Source organism: Capricornis sumatraensis, chromosome 2, assembly GCF_032405125.1.
Source record: "Capricornis sumatraensis isolate serow.1 chromosome 2, serow.2, whole genome shotgun sequence".
Taxonomy (NCBI): domain Eukaryota; kingdom Metazoa; phylum Chordata; class Mammalia; order Artiodactyla; family Bovidae; genus Capricornis; species Capricornis sumatraensis.
The window spans coordinates 103,425,526-103,450,899 of record NC_091070.1 but is presented as its reverse complement, the minus strand read 5'-3'; the positions used below and the strand labels follow the sequence as shown (position 1 = coordinate 103,450,899).

The 25,374-nt window shown below is 41.0% G+C and overlaps 1 protein-coding gene across 2 annotated transcripts in view; it reads left to right on the top strand.

Moving 5' to 3' along the window:
• The first annotated feature begins 18,361 nt into the window (after positions 1–18,361).
• The window catches only part of MAEL (maelstrom spermatogenic transposon silencer), a 53,775-nt gene continuing 46,762 nt past the window's right edge, over positions 18,362–25,374 (top strand). The window contains exons 1-5 of one of the 2 annotated variants that reach the window (XM_068966015.1): positions 18,362–18,493; positions 18,741–18,833; positions 20,086–20,185; positions 21,116–21,271; positions 23,305–23,346. In XM_068966015.1, the coding sequence (XP_068822116.1) occupies positions 18,362–18,493; positions 18,741–18,833; positions 20,086–20,185; positions 21,116–21,271; positions 23,305–23,346 (523 nt within the window). The remainder of the gene's footprint in view (positions 18,494–18,740; positions 18,834–20,085; positions 20,186–21,115; positions 21,272–23,304; positions 23,347–25,374) is intronic. The other variant, XM_068966016.1, reaches the window with a different exon arrangement.

Sequence of the window (25,374 nt, the reverse complement as noted above, 5' to 3'; positions counted from 1 at the left end):
TGAAGTCGCTCAGTCATGTCTGACCCTCAACAACCCCATAAACTGCAGCCTTCCAGGTTCCTCCGTCCATGGGATTTGCCAGGCAAGAGTACTGGAGTGGGGTGCCATTGCCTTCCCCGGAGATGAGGCAGAAAGGTGTAAAATTGCTCTGAAAACAGAGTGGTTCTAGGCTTAAGGAAGGTTCCTGGAGAAAGACTACAACCTTAGGAATGAATGTACGTATATGTGAAATGAGTGAGATGTGAACATCAGAAATGGTGAGGATTTACTCCGGTCTTTCATGGCTTCCTGACATCTCCATTCCCTTCTTATTGTCAAGGATGGAACCCTCTCACTCGGAGCTTTTTTTTTTTTTTTTTAAGCAGGCCTCCCAAGCCCAAGCAGACAAGCTGGACTACAACATGGTGGGTCATCTGAATAAGCTAAGGGCAGGCTGCTTGGAAGCCTATACTGGAATTGCCGAGGAATTAATGGGAGACTAGGAGGATGTACCAGAGAAGGCGATAGCATCCCAATCCAGTACTCTTGCCTGGAAAATCTCATGGGCAGAGGAGCCTGGTAGGCTGCAGTCAGTCCATGGGGTTGCTATGAGTCGGACACGGCTGAGCAACTTCACTTTCACTTTTCACTTTCATGCATTGGAGAAGGAAATGGCAACCCACTCCAGTGTTCTTGCCTGGAGAATCCCAGGGATGGGGGAGCCTGGTGGGCTGCCGTCTATGGGGTCGCACAGAGTCGGACACGACTGAAGCGACTTAGCAGCAGCAGGAGCAGCAGGAAAATGTACACCCAGGTGTGATCCTGGTTCAACCCAGAGTAGAATTTATCCTATCTTTTCTTGATCACTCAGAGCTTTTTGAACCAGGAGCACGTGAGACAAGAAACAGAATCAGAGGAGAATCCGTTTTGCCGCTGACGGGACAGCAGCCTCCAGTGTTCACAGGTCAAAGGTGGCAGATATCAGGCCATCAGACTACTCTGAGGTGAGATCTTGGCTGTGCTTTTGGTTGTAGAGCCTCTTTGAGTTCCAGTTTATTTTCTGCACCTGGCTCTTCAGGCTTCCCAGCAATTCTATGAGCTACTCAATGTCCCCTTGTACATTCCCTCTTTGCTTGATTTGGCCAGAGATGATTTCTGAAGTTTACAATTAAGAACCCTAACTAAGACGCTGCGTGAGAGAAATTTGAAGGATTGTTTTCTTTCATATACAAAAATTAAGAAAGAAAATAGAAATAAAGGAGATACCTAACAATTATTGGTTTAGATGCTCCATTGTTCCCGACTCTTATGAACCCATGGACTGTAGCCTGCCAGGCTCCTCTGTCCATGGGATGTGCATTTCCTATTAGGTTCTAGAAATAGTCCTGGATGTTTTACAAGCTTTCTCAGTTAATCCAAATAATGAAACTCAGGCCCACAGAATTTAACTCCTCTAAGATCAGCTAGCTAATAAATGGCAGTGGTTAGATTTTAACTAAGATTTTTTTTAATTAATTTACTTTTTAAATTGAATGACATTGCTTTACAGACTTTTGCTATTTTCCGTCAAAATCAACATGAATCAGCCATAGGTACGCATATGTCCTCTACCTCTTGAACCTCCTTCCCGTCTCCCTCCCCATCCCACCCCTGTAAGTTATTGCAGAGCCCCAGTTTGAGTTCCCTGAGTCATACCGCAAATTCCCATTGGCTATGTATTTTACATATGGTAATGTGAGTTGCCATGTTATTCTCTCACCCTCTCCTGCACCACACCCTTAGTCCATAAGTCTGTTCTCTATGTCTGCTTCTCCAAGGCTGCCTTGTAAATAAATTCATTGGTACCATCTTTCTAGATTCTATATATATGCATAACTATACGACATTTATCTTCCTCTTTCTGACTTCAGTTCAGTCTAGTTCAGTTGCTCAGTCATGTCCGACTCTTTGGGACCTCATGACCTGCAGCACACCAGGCCTCCCTGTCCATTACCAACTCCCGAGGTCCACCCAAAAACGTGTCCATTGAGTCGGTCATGCCATCCAACCATCTCATCCTCTGTCGTCCCCTATTCCTCCTGCCCTCAATCCCTCCCAGCATCAGGGTCTTTTCAAATGAGTCAGCTCTTCGCATGAGGTAGCCAAAGTATTGGACTTTCAGCGTCAACATCAGTCCTTCCAATGAACACCTAAGATTGATCTGCTTTAGGATGGACTGGTTGGATCTCCTTGCAGTCCAAGGGACTCTCAAGAGTCTTCTCCAACACCACAGTTCAAAAGCATCAATTCTTCAGCACTCAGCTTTCTTCACAGTCCAACTCTCACATCCATACATGAACACTGGAAAAACCATAGCCTTGACTAGATAGACCTTTGTTGGCAAAGCAATGTCTCTGCTTTTTAATATGCTGTCTAGGTTGGTCATAACTTTCCCTCCAAGGAGCAAGTGTCTTTTAATTTCATGGCTGCAATCACCATCTGCAGTGATTTTGGAGCCCCCCAAAATAAAGTCAGCCACTGTTTCCCCATCTATTTGCCATGAAGTGATGGGACCAAATGTCATGATCTTAGTTTTCTGAATGTTGAGCTTTAAGCCAACTTTTTCACTCTCCTCTTTCACTTTCATCAAGAGGCCCTTTACTTCTTCTTCACTTTCTGCCATAAGGGTGTTGTCATCTGCATATCTGAGGTTATTGATATTTCTCCTGGCAATCTTGATTCCAGCTTGTGCTTCCTCCAGCCCAGCGTTTCTCATGATGTACTCTGCATATAAGTTAAATAAACAGGGTGACAATATACAACCTTGACGTACTCCTTTTCCTATTTGGAACCAGTCTGGTGTTCCATGTCCAATTCTAACTGTGGTTTCCTGATCTGCATACAGATTTGTCAAGAGGCAGGTCAGGTGGTCTGGTATTCCCATCTCTTTCAGAATTTTCCACAGTTTATTGTGATCCACACAGTCAAAGGCTTTGGCATAGTCAATAAAGCAGAAATAGATGTTTTTCTGGAACGCTCTTGTTTTTCCCATGATCCAACGGATGTCGGCAATTTGATCTCTGGTTCCTCTGCCTTTTCTAAAACCAGCTTGAACATCTGGAAGTTCAGGGTTTACGTATTGCTGAAGCCTGGCTCGGAGAATTTTGAGCATTACTTTCCTAGCATGTGAGATGAGTGCAATTGTGTGGTAGTTTGAGCATTATTTGGCATTTCCTTTCTTTGGGATTGGAATGAAAACTGTCCTTTGGTGACTGCTGAGTTTTCCAAATTTGTGGAAATATTGAGTGCAGCATTTTCACAGCATCCTCTCTCAGGATTTGAAATAGCTCCACTGGAATTCCATCACCTCCACTAGCTTTGTTCATAGTGATGCTTCCTAAGGCCCACTTCACATTCCAGGATGTCTGGCTCTAGGTGAGTGTGAGTGATCACACCATCATGATTATCTGGGTCGTGAACATCTTTTTTTACAGTTCTTCTGTGTATTCTTGCCATCTCTTCTTAATATCTTCTGCTTAATATCTTTCTGACTTATGTCCCTCTATATAATAGGCTCTAGATTCATCCACCTCATTAGATCTGACTTAGAAGTGTTCCTTTTTATGGCTGAGTAATAATCCATTGTATATATGTACCACAGCTTCTTTATCCTTTCATCTGTCAATGGACATTTAGGTTGTTTCCAGGTAGATTTGAACCAAGATCTATTACCTCCAAAGCACATGCCCTTTGCATTATGACAGGGACATCTAGACCAGAGGGTTGATATAACAAGGTATGTTTATTGCCTACAACTTCTTTACACACATGTACTGAGTATGTGTCTGGGTGCTGGTGGGCATGTGCACACAAAGCATGAAAGAGAGTCTGAATAATGCTTAGTATCTAAGCATACATAGCAAGGATATTTTATGCAAAACATGAAAGATGATGCTGTGAACGCACTGCACTCAATATGTCAGCAAATTTGGAAAACTCAGCAGTGGCCACAGGACTGGAAAAGATCAGTTTTCATTCCAATCCCAAAGAAAGGCAATGCCAAAGAAGGCTCAAACTACCACACAATTGCACTCATCTCACACGCTAGGAAAGTAATGCTCAAAATTCTCCGAGCCAGGCTTCAGTAATACATGAACCGTGAACTCCCTGATGTTCAGGCTGGTTTTAGAAAAGGCAGAGGAACCAGAGATCAAATTGCCAACATCCGTTGGATCATGGGAAAAACAAGAGCGTTCCAGAAAAACATCTATTTCTGCTTTATTGACTATGCCAAAGCCTTTGACTGTGTGGATCACAATAAACTGTGGAAAATTCTGAAAGAGATGGGAATACCAGACCACCTGACCTGCCTCTTGACAAATCTGTATGCAGATCAGGAAACCACAGTTAGAATTGGACATGGAACACCAGACTGGTTCCAAATAGGAAAAGGAGTACGTCAAGGTTGTATATTGTCACCCTGTTTATTTAACTTATATGCAGAGTACATCATGAGAAACGCTGGGCTGGAGGAAGCACAAGCTGGAATCAAGATTGCCAGGAGAAATATCAATAACCTCAGATATGCAGATGACAACACCCTTATGGCAGAAAGTGAAGAAGAAGTAAAGGGCCTCTTGATGAAAGTGAAAGAGGAGAGTGAAAAAGTTGGCTTAAAGCTCAACATTCAGAAAACTAAGATCATGGCATCTGGTCCCATCACTTCATGGCAAATAGATGGGGAAACAGTGGCTGACTTTATTTTGGGGGGCTCCAAAATCACTGCAGATGGTGATTGCAGCCATGAAATTAAAAGACACTTGCTCCTTGGAGGGAAAGTTATGACCAACCTAGACAGCATATTAAAAAGCAGAGACATTGCTTTGCCAACAAAGGTCTGTCTAGTCAAGGCTATGGTTTTTCCAGTGTTCATGTATGGATGTGAGAGTTGGACTGTGAAGAAAGCTGAGTGCTGAAGAATTGATGCTTTTGAACTGTGGTGTTGGAGAAGACTCTTGAGAGTCCCTTGAACTGCAAGGAGATCCAACCAGTCCATTCTAAAGGAGATCAGTCCTGGTGTTCATTGGAAGGACTGATATTGAAGCTGATATGCCAATACTTTGGCCACGTGATGCAAAGAGCTGACTCATTTGAAAAGACCCTGATGCTGGGAAAGATTGAGGGCAGGAGTAGGGGACAACAGAGGGTGAGATGGTTGGATGGTGTCATTGACTCAATGGACATGGGTTTGGGTGGACCCCGGGGGTTGGTGATGGACAGGGAGGCCTGGCGTGCTGCAGGTCTTGGGGTTGCAAAGAGTCGGACACAACTGAGTTACTGAACTGAACTGAACCAGACATAAGAGCTGAGAAATTGGAAATGGGAGATGGACTCAATGAAGGACACCTAGATGTGTATGGAAAGTGGAAAGGAAAGCCCACAAAAGAGAACTTTGAATGTGTGCTTAGAGTGTGTGCATCAGCAAGGAGTCTGGGTGCTTGGAAAAGAGCTTGTGCCAGGGTTTATCATAGAACACAGGGGCTTTGTCCACATTCCTGGGAATTTGTTTCCTGTATAGCGCCCTGCGTGTCTGTCTTCTAAGTAGGGCAGTACAGTTGATCAGCAACTGCCTGAGTGGGTAGTGTCTGGGCCGTCCCTAAGGAGACGCTACAGCTGTTTTTTAGTCACTAAGTCATGTCTGAGTCTTTGTGACCCCATGGACTGTAGCCTGCCAGGCTCCTCCGTCCATGGGATTTCCTAGGTAAGAATACTGGAGTGGGTTGCCATTTTCTTCTCCAGGAAGGAGCTGCTAAACTGGACTAAGTCATTGGGGAGTGTGTGCCCCTCCCCAGTACACATATTATTACCAAGGTAATTGAGGATTACAAGGAACTTTAGGTACGCCTAATGATTCGCAACATGCAACCTGAAGACAGAGGTAAGAGGAGGTTGGGACAATGGCATTATTTTCCTGAATTGGTGTTCATAGCAGGATATGACGCTAGAACCCTGATGCTCTTCCAAGTGTGGTTTTAGAGCTTCCAGCATCAGAATCACATGAAAGTGTTTGCTTAAATGCAGGTTCCCAGGCTCTACTAAAAACTTTGAGATCAGAAACTTTGGGTGGGGCCTGGAAATTTGCATTTTAATCCCCTTCCTTGCATACTTCTAAAGCTCACTAATGTTTAAGAAGCCCTACTTAATCACTTTCTTTGTTTTCTGGGAAAGCTGTTGACTTGATGTTTGCCAATGAGCCTCAGATTCAGATCCAGTTGATCTCTAGTTATCTATTTATCCTAGTCAGATAGGACAGGACTCCCATAGAGATGCATCTTTCACCACCAAAGGAAGGGTCTGGATCCCCAGTGCTTCAAACTTTCTTCCGCAACCCAGAGACAAAAATGTCAGAACGTAGGCCCATGTGGGACCAGACCAGGATACCTGGGAAGCCACAGCTGGAATTGTGTATGATGGGAACAGGGTGTGGACTGACCGGTGGCTTCAGCAAAGCTGCACCCTTTAGAACAGAATTAGGACATGGAGAAAAGAGAAGTGAACCACCGCAAGGAGACAAACCGGTAGCTGGTAGCAACCACATAGTTATAAATATAATGCAGCTGAATCCTCTTTAAAACATGATTTCATTGCAGGCACATAGGCATGTATGTACATGAATTCTGTGGAATGTAGGTCTTTTTAAAGCACACAGATAATATCACATTTCTACTTCTGTCCGATCTGGTCTTCCATGAGAAATCTATGAGGTGTGACCTTCAAACAGATACTGTGTTTCGTGAGTTTTGTTTCTCTTCCCTTGTGCTGTCTTTTCAGTTTATCTTTCCCATCCCTCATCTCTTCAAAACCATCTTCAATGAATTATAATTTTTTTAAAGTCTGAATTAATGTGAGAAACTAAAATAAATAAATAAATATGAACAAACAAATACTGAAGACTCTAAGCACCCTGTACTAGAAACTGAAAGCATTTTCAATCTGAAAGCCCTTTCATATTGAAGAATAAATTGTTTCATTAAGAAAACGCTTTAAAGAAAGGAAATGCAAATATAAAGTGCATGGTGCCAAAGAATTCTAAAAAGCTGTCCTGCCAAGAACAGTAGAAGATTGGGAGAACATACTGAAAATTTCATGAACTTGAAGGAGATTTAACCCAAGTCCTGCTGTCTCAGGCTTCAAATCAAACTGCAGTGGTGTTGGGGGCAGGGTGTGATACACAATTAGATGACGTCAGCTTGCCTCATCCTGAGGCCAGACCCCACCATCAGAGTTAGCGCTCTATATTTTCCCCATAGAGGCCCATCCAAGGATAGTGTGCAGGAAAAAAGAAGAGAACATCACATATATTTAGAGCGCAGTCCCAAATATGGAAAATGCATTTAAAGGAGTCAGTGGAAACAACAAAAGAGTAATGATGGTTATATCAGGGAGTGCAGTCATTCCTTTTATATTTTCTTCTTTAGATTTTCTATATGTGCTGATAGTTCTACAGTGTAGCAACTGTTGCTTAGACAATAGGTGCAGCTGTGCCACAATTTACTCAGTCTCTGGGAATCCCTGGAGGAAGGAGAGAGTCAGCAAGAAGAGATGACAGGGGTTTTGTCAGGCCTATATCTTTAGCCAGATACAAAGCCCCCAGATGTACACCTGCTCTCATTCTGTCTCAATCATGAGCTGTTAATGAAGTTAATTATGAGTGGTTGAGGCCCTGGGAGCCCCTACTGATTGACAGTTCAACCTATAATTTTTCTGAGTAACAGAGCCAAATATGAAGTAAGTCTGCTTCTCTTTTATGAGCCCTATCTTTGGTTTTTGCTTTTGTTTCTGTTTTTGTTTCAGTGTTAGCATCCTTTGGAAATCAGAACAGCATTGACAGACCCCCAAATTAGCAGCAGAGCAGAGTCCAGTAATCAAGCAGCATCCTTTAGCCCAAAGGGCGAATGATGAAGGGAGCCTGTCTTTCTGTATTTTATCAATTCTTTGCATTCTAGGTTTTGGTGATTAAGTTAAAAGATTTCTTCTCAGCCCTAAGCATTCCCCTAGAGGTCTTCTCCCCTGGCACAGGTCTACGATGGACCCTAAGGGGAGGAAGTGAATAAGTATGTCATCCAATGACCTCACCCCCAGAAAACAGGCAGGTAAGGCAGTTGGGAAAATGGAGCCAGAACACTGAACATCATGAAAGGAAGCTGCTCAAGCAGCAGAAGGGTCATTTGTGGGCTCTTGAAAACTAATGTTAAAAAACAGCAGCCTTGACTTTTGCGTTGGATTTGTAGCATGAGCCTATCTCATAGACTGTTAATTCTGTGCTCCTATCCCAATCCTGAGTGAGTTCCCTGTACACAAAGATGATCAAGATGTTTTTTGTCTGATTTCAACCTGTTCCAAGGCCTACTTCCCTTTTCCTCATCGTCTCTTCTCTCTTTCTTAAATTCATTCATTTATTTATTCCATACACATTCATTGAGCACCTACTATATTTTAGACAGTATGCTGCCCAGAAATGCAAGATGAGTAGGTATTCAAAGATGGATGCGTCACAGCCTCTTCTGTCAAAGAGCTTACAGTTGAACTGTAGCTGTATGTGGGTGTGGCTGGGGGGGTGAGAGTCAGACACATGGCCTTTGAATGTGATAGTGTGGCAGGACCTATGTAGGGACATTTGTAGGTATGGTGGGGGCACAGAGGGAGAGGGGTCAGTTACCTGTGGGAGTGCCAGTCAGAGGTGTCATCATGAAAGGTGACCCCTGAGCTAAGTCCTGGACATGATCTGGGCAGAGTTTCTATAAGCAGAAGTGGAGCAAGAGGTAGGGCAGATGCACAAGCAATGGGCTGAGGTGAGAGTGGGGCCTGCTGCCAGGAGTGTGAGTCAGCAGTGAGGCTGGAAAGGCAGGCTGAGGTCAGAACAAGGGGAGCCAGGCTACCAGGCCTGGGCTTAACTCTGCAGGCAGTGGACCACCCGTAAGGGTATCTAAGCAGAAAAACAAGATCAGATGTTTATTTCACCCAAGTTATTGTGGCCACAGGATGTAGGATGTATTGGTGGAAAGAGAGACAGCAGGCAGAGCCCTCTTCAGTGGAGAGCTCATCATAAGAGCCCAAGAAGGAACAAGCACCAGAACTCAGCTATAGGGTAGCTGGAGTGGGAACCAAACTGTACGTGAAAGACGCTACAGGGAGACATAGGAGGTGGAATCACATAACCTGACAAGAGGCTGTATATGTATAGACTGAGCAAGCTGAGAAATCAACCAGACTTAAGGCTGAGTTACTCAGGAATGTGGTGTGAATTCAGGCAACATCTAGAGATGATGGGGAACTTGGAAATTCCCCTTTTTTGCTTTGGCAAAGCCTTGTATAATAAACATCCTTGAGCATCTATAGTGAATAGCTTGGAATACTCGTGTTAAAGAAGCAGGGATCCCACAGAGGTCAGAGCCATTCATGGGTGTGGCCTGGGGAAGTCCCAATTTCCCATTCTGCAAAATGCAGATCATAGAATCTATTTCATAGGGATGTTATGGAGAGAAGAGATCAGATAACCCTTGTGCAGTGTTTAGCAGGGAGTCTGACACAACAGCTTTCAATGAATGTTAGCTATTATTACTATTATTAGCACAGGTTGGAGGATGCACTCTATACTGTCAGGGCCTTAATTTAAACTAGCATCAGGAAAAAAATAGCATAAGATAAACATTCTCTTAAAATGCTGTGTTTTTTAGGATGGTTTCATACTCACTTGGCTGAAAATCATACCTCATACTTAATATTTTTAAAAAGCAGAACCCATGCATCTTTCTAATGGCTTCTCTCCCATTCAGATTGAAATCCAAAATTCTTAGACGGTGCAAGCCCTGTATGATTTGGCCCGAGCTCCCTCTGCAATACCCTCTCTGAGCCCCTCCCCCGCCTTGCTCACTTCACTCCAACTGCAGACTTATTTAGCTGTTCCTCAGACATCCCTGACATGTGCCCACCTTGGAGTCTTTGAACTTGCTATTCCCTTGATTGGGAGTGGTCTTTGCCTGATAGCTTCATGGTTTGCTTCCTCACTTCTAGAGTTTACTTACATGTCATTTCCTCAAATAGGGCCTTTTCTGACCATGCTAAAGTTGTACCCTCCGTCAATCCCCATTCCCTTATCCTGCATTGTCTTTCTTCATTGGACTTATTGTCCAATAAGGTGTTCAGACAACATATTATATACATAGTTATTTATTTCTTTATTTTCTGCCTTCCTCATTATGTTATAAGCTTTGTTCTGTTCTACTTATTATTGTGCCTGAAGTAGAGCCTGGCGCTGCATAGACTCTGAACAAATATTTATTAAATGAATGAAGCACTTCCTCTTGGAAACTCTTAGTTTCCCTAGTTTTCTCCCTATGTCCTCAGACATTCTTTCTTCCTTATTTTCACTAGGTTTTCTTTTCCTAATGAAAGTTGCTCAGTCATGTCCGACTCTTTGCGACCCCATGAACTACTCAGTCCATGGAATTTCCCAGGCCAGAATACTGCAGTGGGTAGTCTTTCTCTTCTCCAGGGGATCTTCCCAACCCAGAGATCAAACCTAAGTCTCCCACATTGCAGGCAGGTTCTTTACCAGCTGAGTCACCAGGGAAGCCCAAGAATACTGGAATGGGTAGCTTATCCCTTCTCCAGCAGATCTTCCTGAACCAGGAATCAAACCGGAGCTCCTCTTTTGCAGGGAATTCTTTACCAGCTAAGCTACCAGGGAAGCCCCATTCTTTTTCTAGTTCAGTCACTCAGTCATGTCTAGTTCTTTGCAACCCCATGGACTACAGCACATCAGGCCTCCCTGTCCATCTCAACTCCTGGAGTTTACTCAAACTCATGTCCATTGAGTTGGTGATGCCATCCAACCATCTCATCCTCTGCCATCCCCTTCTCCTCCTGCCCTCAATCCTTCCCAGCATGAGGGTCTTTTTAAATGAGTCAGTTCTTCACATCAGGTGGCCAAAGTATTGGAGTTTCAGCGTCAGCATCAGTCCTTCCAATGAATATTCAGGGCTGATTTCCTTTAGTATGGACTGGTTGGATCTCCTTGCTGTCCAAGGGACTCTGAAGAGTCTTCTCCAACACCACAATTCAAAAGCATCAATTCTTCGGTGGTCAGCTTTCTCTATAGTCCAACTCTCACATCCATATATGACTACTGGGAAAACCATAGCTTTGATTAGATGGACCTTTATTGGCAAAGTAATGTCTCTGCTTTTTAATATGCTGTCTAGGTTGGTCATAACTTTTCTTCCAAGGAGCAAGCATCTTAATTTCATGGCTGCAATCACCATCTGCAGTGATTTTGGAGCCTAAAAAAATAAAGTCAGCCACTGTTTCCACTGTTTCCCCATCTATTTCCCATGAAGTGATGGGACCAGATGCCATGAACTGACTTCTAAATACTGGTGTTCCTCAGGACTCCATCGTGGGCCATTTTTTTCTCTCTTCACTCTCAGCCTAAGTGATCTCATCCATTTCCATGAGTCTATGTACCAGCTTTATGTGGCTTACTTCCAGATTCTATTGCTAGCCCAGAACTCCAGATAGATAGCTGATTGACTGCTTGACATCTCCACTTGAATGTATAATAGGCATTTCAAAATTAACATCCATAACTGAATTCTTGACTCCCCTGCTGTTGCCATGCATGCCCCAAACAAAAACCTGCCACCCTGTAGGAGTGCTGAATAGGAAGATCCATGTGGCTGGTGAGAGGGGAACACTATTCTCTTTACATAGGACCTTACTTAAGTAAAACCAGGAAAAAATCAGTTGTAACACAGAAGGAGAGGAGCAGATAATAGTAGTATGAGGAGCAGCCCCTCTTTGGTACTAGAAAGCCTAGTATTCCTCTTTCCCTCACTTCTATAACCAATCTGTCAGCTAGTTCTATTTTTCCACACAGTGCAATTAAAACCATGGTCAGCTCTCCATGTCTGCTCCATGTCTCTGTTCTAGGTCATCATCATTTCACATGGACTCCTGAAGGAACCTTTTAACTCATCTCCTTGTGCCCATTCTTGATTTGAAACTGTTTTCTGACTAGCATCAAGAGTGACCTTCTTAAACTCTAAACCATGTGACACTTAAAAAATCTCTTAAATAACCACCAACGTCCTTAGGATAATACTTGAACCCCTGATACTGGCCAAATCCCAGTCCTTGCTGGTTACTCCATCCTCAGTAAGCATCACACTCCACCTGACTGGATACACTTCAGCAACACCAACCAATCTTCTGTTTGTTCTGAGGATTCACCAAGCTCTTTATTGTCTGAGGCTTTTTCATACACTGTTCCCTCGGTCTGGAATGCACTTCTTCGACTCTTAACATGACTAGCTCCATACCTTTGCATTGTTTCTCATTTTAAATGACATGTCAGAAAGATTTGCCTCTGATCACCTATCTAAACATTTAACAGTTAAATCCAAGTATTATTTTAAGTGTTTAAAATAAGATAAAGCAATCTGAGCCAAGACGGAGTAACAGAAAATGAATTTATCAACTGGTCAAAATATATGAAACAATCTTTTCAGAAACTGGACATCAGGGAGCAGAGGCGAATAATCCCTGAAAGAACAGAAGCAAACAGGGTGAGCCTTGTGATTGCCCCAGGTTGCTGCTCAGAGAGAGTATCCAGAATGCAGAATCAAGAGTAGTAACCTAGGCAGAGCCCTGTGGTCTCCTTGAAAGATGGAGTTTGTTGTCTAGGTAGGCCAAGGTGGCTAAAGTTCACAGGGCAGCGTACCAGACAAAGAGAGCAACACAAAGAAAAGCTGTGGAAATCTGCTGAGGATCTCCCTTGGAGCTGCAGCTGAATACTGATCAGTGCATGTGTGGGAGGAAACTATACAGTGCCAGGGAAAGAACAACCTGAAAGGACTGGAAGGAACAATCCTTGAAATTCATACAGGGCTAGAAATAGTCTGTGTTTCCATTAGCCAAAGTGGAAAAACCTGCAAATTCGTGGGTTATCAGCACAGTACTCAGAAGCATGTTATATCAGCAGGGGAGAAAATGAGTCCTAAAGGTTGCTCTAAATCTGAATAACTAAGCATAAAAGCAAACCGCAAAAGGAGGTAAAACAAGACCCAAATTGTTTCCAAAAACATAATACAAAGCACAAGAATATTTATTAGAAAAATGTGCAGCGTCCAACAGGGTAAAATTTACAATGGTCATCCAACCAAATATTGCCCAGCTTACAAAGAAGCAGGACAAAATAAAACCCATAATAATAAGAAAAATCAACCAGTAGAAACAGACCCAGAAATGACACAGATGATGGAATGAGTGGACAAAGACAGTCAGTAGTTACTATAACTACATTCCGTGTTAAAGGTAGAAGACAGATAGACCATGTTAAGTAGAAATATGGAAGACAGAAGAAAGATTTAAATAAAATTCTAGAGATGAAAACTAAATGATCTGATACCAAAAAAATATACTGGATGGGTTTAGTAGCAAATTAGATTTTGCAAAAGAAAAGGTTAGTAAACATGAAGAAACAGTAGAAACTGCAAAATGAAACAAAGATGAAACAAGAGAACAAAGACTGAAGGAAAAACAAATGAACAGAGTTTCAGTGAATTGTGGGGCAACTTCAAGGGGCCCAAGGAGGTAGTAAGAGAGCTCTGGGGGTGGATACGTTTGTTATCTTGATGGTGGCGATGGTTTCACAGCTGTACACATATGTTAAAACTCATCTAGTTGTACGCTTTAGATATATGTATTTAACTTACTATACTTCCATCATGTCTCAACATTGGTATAAAAAAAAAAATCTGAAACTAAAATCCCAGATAATAACAAGTGGAATGGTGGAGCAGTGAGTTGGGATACTAAGTGAGGGGAAGCAATAGTTTTCTAAGCTTCTTGTCTATTTGAGAAGAATGGATGTGGATACCTACTAACTGTATAAGTTGTTATAAAAATATGTTTTAAAACAAAACAAGTATCTTAAAAATATAGATAGCTACTGAATGAAGCAAAATAGAAAGCATGACTTGAAACCAGTGTAAGAAAAAGCAGGGTAAAAAGTACTGATCAATCCATCTAAAGCAGAAAAAGGAAAAATAAGAAACCTAGAATGACGGTAAACAGAAATTGAAAATACTTGAATGAAGCTTTTTATTCAAGAATCTAAAAAAGAACCACAAAATAGCCTGAAGGAAATAGACAGAGGGACTCCATAAACTTAAAGCAGAAGTAAAAAGGAACAGGAAAACTGTAAAGTTCATCAATAAAACCCAACCTGTTTTTTTTTTTAAGATCAGTAAAATAAACATTTGCAAGAAAAAAAGACATGAGGTAGTAATAACATTAAGAATGAAAAGGGAAAGCAATGTTAGAATATGTATGTTTTAAATTATAAACAAATATTGTAATTATTTTATGCGAATAAGTTTTGTTTTTTTAAATCAACTTTATTGAAGTATAATTTACACACAGTAAAATGCACACCTTTAAAATATATTATTTGAGAAATTTTGATAACTATATGCCACTTGTAACTACTACCACCATAATCAAGGTATAAAATATTTCTGTCAACCCAGGGGTTCTCTTGTCAGTTCTCAGTCAATCCCCTTCCTCTACCTCTTAGCCCTAGGTAACTGCTAATTTGAGCAACCCTGGTGGCTCAGTGGTAAAGAATCTGCCTGTCAATACAGGAGACCCAGGTTCCATCCCAGGTCTGGGAAGATCCCCTGGAGAAGGAAATGGCAACCCACTCCAGTATTCTTGCCTGGGAAATCCCTAGGGCAGGCGTGGGGGATGGGGGTGGTGTGGGGAGGGGGGCGGGTGGGCAAGGGCAGTGTCACAAAGAGTCAGACACCACTTAGCAACTAAACAACAACTATTCATCTTATTTCTATACAATAGTTTGGCCTTTTCTTGAGTTTTGTATAAATGGAATCAAGATATCTATCCACCCTTTTATATATTCTTTTTTTCACTCAATGAAATTATCCTGCAATTCATCCATGTTAAATATCAACAGTTCATTGCATTTCTTTCCTGAATAGCAGCCTAATAAGTGTATGTGTTAGTGACTCAGTTGTGTCCAATTCTTTGCGACCGCATGGATTGTAGCCCACTAGGCTCCTCTGTCCATGGGATTCTCCAGGCAAGAATACTGGAGCGGGTAGCCTTTCTTTACTCCAAGGGCTCTTTCCAACCCTGGGATCAAACTCAGGTCTCTTGCACTGCAGGTGGACTCTTCACCATCTGAGCCACCAGGGTAGCTAATAAGGATATAGCACAATTTAAAAATCAATTCCTCTTTTAATGAAGATCTGGGTTGTCCAGTTTGAAGCTCTTACAAATAGAACTGCTATAAAATTCATTTCCAAGTGTTTTTATTTTTTTTTCTCATTTCTCCTAAATGAATGGAAGTTCTGGGTCTGATGGTAAATGTCAGTTTATCTATATAAGAGACTGTCACTGTATGAAAATCCTAGTTGTGGCACATCCTTGCCTACCTTTTATAGCAATATAATTGAAAACCTAAATGAAACAGTTTTCTAAAGAGGAATATTATCAAAATTAACTGAAGGAAAGTGAGAAAACCTAAAGAGTAATAACCATACAAAATACTGAAATGGTAATCAAAGGTCAACTCCATTCTCCATAGATATCCTAGGATCAAAGCATTTTATTAGTGAAGTTCTATCCAATTGTCCAGAAATAGATAATGCCATTGTTCTTCAGAGGGAACAGAGAAAAAGATGGCAGTTCATTTTATGAGGCTATTACAATGCTTATGCCAACATTTTGTAAGGATAGCATGGAAAAAATACATCATTTAATATCACTTCAATCAAGGAGGCAAAAATCCCGCATTGAGTATACTTTAAAAAATAAGCAATGCCAAGCATGATTGAGAAGAGGTTATAGTAGTAGTAATGGTAGGATACTTAAACAGAAAAATGTAGCAATATCATTTACTATACTAAACAAAGGATAAAACCATATGGGTCATCTGAGAAGATGCACAAAAAGCATTTAAAAATATTTTTAAATATTGTTCTTGCTTTTAAAACATGCATACACATACTTAAACCAAACAGAGATAGACAGTTCTCTGGGAAGCACATATATATCCAAGAAAATTGACTGACACTATTTGAATCAATCTGAGAATTCAGCAGTGTCTAAATACACAAGATTAACACTAAAATCAATACGTTTCTCTACACATCATCAGTAACTAATTAGAAAACATAATGGAAAAAGAAACATATATAATACTTCTATATACATTCTAGGAATAAAACTAACAAAGGCATAACACGAATCAGACCTTTATGAGGAAATCTATAAAACTTTATTCAAGGACAGTATTTAACATCTCAGCCTCTTACTGTAAGTGTTTCCTTTATAATACTTATGAATAACCATTAAAAAAAAACATATTCTTAAATAATGTTTAAGAACCAGGGTGGAAACTAAATCAAATCATTCTGGTTGGTTCTCTTGCTTTTGTCATCTTACCTGCCCCTCCCCCCATTGGATAGTAAACTTTTTGAGGAAAAAGATCTCATTTGTGGTGTTCCTCCCTCTGTCCCCCTCCACCCAAGACCTTCCACAATCTTGGCACAGAGTTGGCCCCTTACAACCGTGGTGGTGGTGGTTTAGTCGTAAGTCGTGTCCGACTCTTGGGACCCCGTGGACTGTAGCCTGCCAGGCTCCTCTGTCCATGGAATTTTACAGACAAGGATACTGAAGTGGATTGCCATTTCCTTCTCCAGGGGACCTTCCCGACCCAGGAATCGAACACGAGTCTAACCCAGGTCTCCTGCATTGCAGGCAGATTCTTTACCGACTGAGCTACGAGGGAAGCCCCCTTACAACCGTAAAGCACCTATTTCTGCTTTATTGACTATGCCAAAGCTTCTGACTGTGTGGATCACCACAAACCGTGGAAAATTCTTCAAAAGATGGGAATACCAGACCACCTGACCTGCCTTTTGAGAAATCTGTATGCAGGTCAAGAAGCAACAGTTAGAACTGGACATGGAACAACAGACTGGTTCCAAATAGGAAGAGGAGTACGTCAAGGCTGTGTATTGTCACCCTGCTTATTTCACTTACATGCAGAGTACATCATGAGAAACGCTGGGCTGGAGGAAGTACAAGCTGGAATAAAGATTGCTGGGAGAAATATCAATAACCTCAGATGTGCAGATGACACCACCTTTATGGCAGAAAGTGAAGAAGAAGTAAAGAGCCTCTTGATGAAAGTGAAAGAGGAAAGTGAAAAAGCTGGCTTAAAGCTCAACATTCAGAAAACTAAGATCATGGCATCTGGTCCCATCAATTCATGGCAAATAGATGAGAAAACAGTGGAAGCAGTGACAGACTTTATTTTCTTGGGCTCCAAAATCATTGCAGATGGTGACGGCAGCCATGAAATTTAAAGACGCTTCCTCCTTGGAAGAAAAGTTATGACCAACCTAGATAGCATATTAAAAAGCCAAGACATTACTTTGCCAACAAAGGTCTGCCTAGTAAAGGCTCTGGTTTTTTCAGTAGTCATACAAGGATGTGAGAGTTGAACTATAGAGAAAGCTGAGCACGGAAGAATTGATGCTTTGGAACTGTGGTGTTGGAGGAGACTCTTGAGAGTCCCTTGAATTGCAAGGAGATCCAACCAGTCCATCCTTAATGAAATCAGTCCTGAATATTCACTGGAAGGCCTGATGTTGAAGCTGAAACTCCAATACTTTGGCCACCTGATGCGAAGAACTGACTCACTGGGAAATACCCTGATGCCGAGAAATACCCTGATGCCGGGAAAGATTGAAGGCGGGAGGAGAAGGGGACGACAGAGGATGAGATGGTTGGATGGCATCACCAACTCAATGGACATGAGTTTGAGTAAACTCCTGGGAGTTGGTGATGGACAGGGAAGCCTGGCGTGCTGGGGTCCATGGGGTCGAAAACAGTCAGACAGGACTGAACGACTGAACTGAACCGAACTGTAAAGCATAGAAGAACCTGAAGCATCGGCTGGTCCTCTTTACCTACTTTGAAGGATATTACGCAATAATGTACAGAAATTTCTCCAAGCCATCCTCGTGACAACACCTCCCCCACCCCGACCCATCTCCACCAATCAGAATGCTTGGCACCCTTGTCCTAGCTCCCCTTCAACCCCGCCTCCAAGGACGCACGAGGCGGAGTCTTCCGGTCTCAGGCTGTTTTTCTCCTGGAGAGGCCGATGCGCCTGCGCACCGCGCCCTGATTGGCTGAGAGTTGAGGACTGCGCGTGCAGGCCACAGCCTCGGTTACTAAGGGCGGGAGCCCGGCGAGGGCGCCGGCCGCTGGTGCTGTCTCAGGCTCTCTTCAAGGCCTGGCTACGCTCGCCATGCCGAACCGCAGGGCCAGCCGCAATGCCTACTATTTCTTCGTGCAGGAAAAGATCCCCGAGCTACGACGGAGAGGCCTGCCTGTGGCTCGCGTCGCGGATGCCATTCCCTACTGCTCCGCTGACTGGGCGGTAAGGCTGGAGGCCCGTGGCCCGGGGCCAGGCAGTTGGCAAGTGGGAGGGTAAGGCGGGAGGCAAAGGGGCCTTGAGAAGGCCAGTGACCCCTGGGCCCTGCTGGAGGGGAAGGAAGCTCCCCGTCCCTGGTCCAGGGCAAACCGGCGCCGGAACCGCCTCCCAGTAATGTCCAGGCATCTGTTTTCCGGGCCCCGGGCACTAGGCCTCACTGCTGCTGCTTGTTTTCCCTTTCCATCTCCTCCAGCTCCTGAAGGGGGAGGAAAAGGAGAAATACGCAGAAATGGCTCGAGAGTGGAGAGCTGCCCAGGGGAAGGACTCCGGGCCTTCGGAGAAGCAGGTAAAGTTAACCGGAGAAGAGCAGCCACCTGCTTCACAGGTAGGCATGCTCAGTAAATGTTGGATGCGTGAATGGAGTAATGTCAAGAGTAGACGACTGGGTGATTTGGGTGAGTGCAAAAAAGAGTTTTTCATTTTTTTTTTCTTTGTGTCAGAATGCTTGCTGAAAAACAAGCAGGCTCCTGAACTAGGGCACACGTTGGATTCGTTTGATGGTGAAGGCCAGGGAAAATCCCACTGGGAAACCTGCAACCAATAAGCCATGATTAGCAAAAGGGAGTGTTGATACTGAGGATTTGTACTAGATCGCCTCTAAGGGTCCTTTTGAATTCTTTTATGATTGAAGAATCTTTTTTAGATGTTTAACCGTAGTTTGGTTCCTTCTTTCTTTTTGAATGACACCAGTCTGTGTTTAAAATATTGAAATAACAGTATCTGTGGATGTTGACTAATGTTTTGTGTGCCTTACAAGATAAGAGTTGAATAAAGGTTATTTGAATTTATGTCTGTGTAGCAGAATGTTAAAGCACTGAATAAAATCTGTTGCTGATTCATATGTAGAAAAGGCAAGGTAGATGTAGAATTTTACCCCCTTCCTCTGTATTCTTCCCATAATGACATAGCAAAAATTCTGTTCTTATTATAAACTGCTAACACTGGATTGAAATTCAATAGTTTTGCTTGTTTTAGGTTTGAGAGATTTTTATGTTATGGATTTACGTTTGAGTAGAAGCTCTACTCAGTCGAATTCGTATTAATACTTATATTTGTGAGCCCCGATTTTTTTTGTCTTCTTTTCACTACAGTTTCTTATTTCCCTTCAAAATAAAAGTCATGTTCTACATATACATCATTGAGACTTGGAGTCAACACAATCTGGTTTTTACTTCGAGTGAGGAACAAACAGTATTAGAGTACTCTGGCAAATGATATTCTTTTGGCCACTGGACAAGCATGTATTATGTGACTCCATACGATTAGATTATCAGTAGTGGGGAAATGGCTTTCAACAGTAATTGGATTGGTTATTTACCACCTAGCCCCTTGATTCAAAATATTTTTAGATTTTGCCATTCTCTGCCTTTGGGTGTTGGTGTTATAAACATTATTTATGTACTCATTGTGTTTACTGGCTTGGAGTGGTTACTAAAGTAATCTATGGGTTGTTTCACAATTATTTTGCTAAATTTAAGTATATGATATAAAGTGGGAAAGAGTTTAAATATATGGTCAATGATTATCCTTCTCTTTAGAAACCTGTTTGCACTCCATTGAGGAAGCCAGGCATGCTTGTACCAAAGCAGAATGTTTCACCCCCGGATCTGTCAGGCTTGTCTCTAAAAAGTGACCAAGGTAGAGTAATCCTACAGTGTTTTGCTTATATAAATTTGGGCACTTAAAATTCTAGCTTATGTTGATCAGTAAACTTGTCTTCTCTTCATTTTGATTCTGCATTTCAAAGTAATTGACTATGGTGTTCAAACATGATGGCACCAACGTTGTAAAAGATCCGGTAATATGCATTTGTTGAAGTAACACTGGGGTTTTTTTAAAAAAACAAAAATCTGGTCTCTTGGTTTCTACCATTTCATATGTTATTAGACATACTTTTTGAATTCAAGTGTTTATAGCTAGACCCTTAAATATGTTTGTTTTAAAGGTAAAGATAAATTGAGCCTAGGGCAGCAAAGAATATAGTTAATCAGAGTCCTTACTATTACTTTCGGCTGTTTTTTTTTTTTAATTAAATGTGTTCTGACTTTGTTAAAAAGTTACTAATCTTTAGCAGTCCTTAAGTGTGGCCAATCCTGGTAAATAATACCCTTCTTACATTCTCACATTTATTCCTTTAGAGAATTTATAAGTGGTCTTGTGTGTATTGGTAAAAGGTAAAGAGTGAACTAAATTGTCCATAGTTTGTACTAGAATTTTCCAATACTAATTCTACTTGGCTTTATTTTCCATACCCGTATATTTCTTGAATATGGGTCACAGCTTTTCTTAAGTCATTACTCACATTTTAGGCTTACATATAGCTAAGTTTCGTAGAGCTAGCTGTAAGTTTGAATAATTTTGTTATTTTATGCAAAGAGTGGTTACTGCTTTAATCCTTGGTAAATGTTATAAAAATTTATTTATCTGATACACCTGATTTATTTTCTCTTTTCTAATTCATTTAGGAATATAGGAACAGAAGGAGAAAGGTTCTAAAACTTTTGTTTTTATCAAAGGAGTATATCTTTGAGATGCTTATCTGTTTGTGTTGTCTTTTTGTTTTTAAAGCTCTCCTTGGAGGCATTTTTTATTTTTTAAATATTTTTAGCCATGGCGAGCTACCTCCTCACTGTGAACAGCGCTTCCTCCCTTGTGAAATAGGCTGTGTTAAATATTCTCTCCAAGAAGGTATTATGGCAGATTTCCACAGTTTTATAAATCCTGGTAAGTAGCCAATTAGAGTAGATGCTAGATGTTAAAAAGTTACTTTTTTATATTGATCTCATTTGATAATAGTATTTTTCTTAAAAGCTGTTGTATGGGTGAGTTCTTCAAATATAGACTGGGTGAAAAACTATTGAGAATGAAGTGTTTGACAGAGTTTTTGGTTTAGGCTTTTAACCTGAAGTAAGCGTTAAAGTAGGAGGAGAGGGAAAAGCTTGGCTTAAAGCTCAACATTCAGAAAACGAAGATCATGGCATCTGGTCCCATCACTTCATGGGAAATAGGTGGAGAAACAGTGGAAACAGTGTCAGACTTTATTTTTTTGAGCTCCAAAATCACTGCAGATGGTGACTGCAGCCATGAAATTAAAAGACGCTTACTACTTGGAAGGAAAGTTATGACCAACCTAGACAGCATATTCAAAAGCAGAGACCTTACTTTGCCAGCAAAGGTCCATCTAGTCAAGGCTATGGTTTTTCCTGTGGTCATGTATAGATGTGAGAGTTGGACTGTGTAGAAAGCTGAGCGCCGAAGAATTGATGCTTTTGAACTGTGGTGTTGGAGAAGACTCTTTAGAGTCCCATGGACTGCAAGGAGATCCAACCAGTCCATCCTAAAGGAAATCAACTCTGGGATTTCTTTGGAAGGAATGATGCTAAAGCTGAAACTCCAATATCTTGGCCACCTCATGCTAAGAGTTGACTCATTGGAAAACACGCTGATGCTGGGAGGGATTGGGGGCAGGAGGAAAAGGGAACGACAGAGGATGAGATGGCTGGATGGCATCACTGACTCGATGGATATGAGTTTGAGTAAACTCTGGGAGTTGGTGGTGGACAGGGAGGCCTGGTGTGCTGCGATTCATGTGGTCGCAAAGAGTTGGACACGGCTGAGTGACTGAACTGAACTGAACTGAAGCATTAAAGTTGAGCAGATAGAATGCCTGAAAAAATCTGTAGCCTGCTATTTGCTTATCTGTAGTCTTAGAATTTCCTGAAAGTTTTGCTCTTTTGATTCTTTACCTCATCCTTCACCTCAGCAGTTCTTAGTTTTTAACTTGGTGTTGACTTGTAACCTTGAGCAAAATATTTATCCTTTCTGAACCTATTAATTAATCTATAAAGTAGGGATAATACCTGTTGGAGGGCTGTTCTAATGTGGGAGACCTGGGTTCGATCACTGGATTGGGAAGATCCACTGGAAAAGGGAATGACCACCCACTCCAGTATTCTGGCCTGGAGAATTCCATGGGATTGCAAAGAGTAAGACACGGCTGAACGACTTTCATTTTTACTTTTATAAAGAATACATGATACGGTATGGAAATAGACTAGTATTTAAAAGACTTTCAGATATTATTATTCCTACTACTATTCCACTCCATCAAAAGCAGTTAGTAATGAACACATAGGATTTGATTCAGTTCTCAAGTTGGTAGATAGTAGTTAGGGGAGTACTGTACCTTTTAGAGATTAGTGAGAGGAATATATAGGGAGAACTATTTGGGGAAGGAATAATTTCATCTTTGGTTTTGTCAGTTGCTTTAAAATTGATTAGGACAGTCCAACACTTTTCCTTGTTTTGAAATAACAGGAAAATAAATTTTCCTACTTAATGAGAGTTGCTGCTTAGGACAATTTTTGAACAGGTATAAAATGTTAAAAAGGTGGAACTTGGAGACTTTCCTCTGAGAAATATGTCAGTTATCTTGGTATATCAAGGGCCTCATCAACTGTGGCCATTTTATGGACTCCTGGCCAAGACTCCTTTAGCACAGATTTTCTTTACCTAGTATTTCTTTCTCTGTGAGGACTAACTTTTTATAGTAGTGTGAATAATATACCAAGATTCTTTGATAGTCATCATACCATTGGTTAGGAAAAAACTCCTTTGAGGTTTAAATCTTCTGTAATTTCACATAACAATAGCAGTTACCTATGTTATGATATGGTATATTACTATGGAACATTACTGTAGTACAGCCAAGAGCTTCTGGATTTCTACATCTCTCAATAAAATATTTTGAATTACAGGTGAAATTCCACGAGGATTTCGTTTTCATTGTCAGGCTGCAAGTAAGTATAAAGGAGTGGGATAGAATATAGGCATTGACTATAAGTGACCTGGTTAAGATGCTCTTTAAACAGACACATAAAACATTAGGAGAAGATAATCTTAAATTATTGTTGGTAAATCTTCTTAAAAGTGGTAGATAGTGTGTGTAAGCCTTAAAATTTTTTAAATTACAAGCAATGATAGAATAATGTCCTTTTCCTGTTATGGAGATTGTGTTTTTATTTCTGTTTTTTTTTTTTTTTTTCTGCTTATATCCTTTGGCTTGAAGATCAGTGGCTTTTACTGGCCAGGTGCTTAGGTAGGTCTTCTAACAGGTATAAGGTTATCTAGATTGAGGGCTATTCACAGAAATGTCCATTCAAAAGTAAGGGAGAAAAAGTTTATGCTTCAAAAGTAACAGAACAATAATATTAAACAGATGAAACAGCTATGAATTGATTTTTCAGATGAGGAAAACAGGTTTCTATGTAAAGTGTCTTGCAACCGAAGGATGTGACTGTATAAATCTTACTCTTGTACTCGTTTCTAGAAACTAGATTTTAACCAATGTCAGGGTTTAAAAGTTTTTTCTTAAAAATGTAGACAACTAGTCTGTAGAAGTGTTTGAAATTAGAAATAAGTTTTTCAAATCTGCTATAACAAGCAGCTGTTTTGTAATACTGATTTATTTTTGATTGTGTCCTTTGAGTTTTTCCCAGTCTTAGGAAAAAATATGTTAGTCCCTTTTTTGTTTGTTTTTTTGAGTCAGAGCTGTGGGCTTTGCAATAAGGAGTTTAAGACAGTCTTTTAGTAAGTTCTGTTATGTAGCTTGAGGTAAACAAAATGTATAGAATAAAAATGCTCTTGTAACTTTAAGATGTGAACCCAGCTCATCTCAAGTGTTAAATTGTCTGAAGCTGTTTGGCAAAATAGGTAGTAGTAAAAAAGTAACAGTAAAAACTTAGCTGGTGAATTAATTTCACATTTTTACTTAAGCTCTGTTTATAGTTTGTTCATCTCATGACTGCATTGGAATCCCTATATGCCAGACACTCATTTGTAAGAATGCCCTTTACTGTTTATTTTGTTTCTGATTAATTTTTTTAAAATCATTAAAAAAAACTTATTTTTGCAATGGTCTCAAAATTAAGTGGTTAACAGAAAGTGTGGTTCTTGAAAGCAATCCTGTTAAGGTCTCCAGGAATGTTTTCTTGAGTTATTTTTCACACTGTTTGAAACCAAGCACAATGTTTTTCATTCAGGAAACCTAAGATACTTGGAGCTTACCAATTTAAGCATGTCTTAAATTGCCAATTTGATAGCCCTAGGGAATGTATCAATTAAATAAGATAAATGACTGTATTAGAATGACAGCTGTGTCAACAGAATAAAGATACCAAGGGTAGTGTAATCCAGCTGATGTCTCACACAGTGACACCCTGAGAGAGATACACATGATCAATCGCTAAGGACAGGACATTCAGATCTGCCTGACGCTCCTGTGCTGTCTGGTCTTTAAGAAGCACGTGTGAGACTGAGTGAAGGCTTCGTGGGCATTATGGTTTAGCACATTATATTGAAGAATTTTAAGCTTGGAAGAGATTTTGATAGTCTCCCATGTCCCGCCCACCTCTGAATGGGAGTTCAGGTTTTGTGTGTGTGTGTTGGGGGTGTGGGGTTGGGTAGGAGATTTGGGCCCTCTCATTCTCCAATACTTCACCAGAGACGCTCTGCTGCTTTCCTGTTTATAGTTAATCATTTTGAGAGATAAGTTCTGCTTTAATATGAGCCCAGCCTTAGAAACTGCTTTCAGCTTCCTATATGGAAGGTCTATCAGCTTTTAAAACGATGCTTCATACACATATAAAAAGATTATAACATTCACTTAAAATTTAAAGAAAATTAACAGCAGTGCACCTGCCAGTCAGCTGAAGAAATAGCACTTTGCTGTTATCACTGAAGGCCCCTATATTTCTCTCTGATTTCATCCCCCCCTTAAGAGAACCACGGTTCTGAATTTTGTGTGATTTCCTTTGTTTTATGAATAG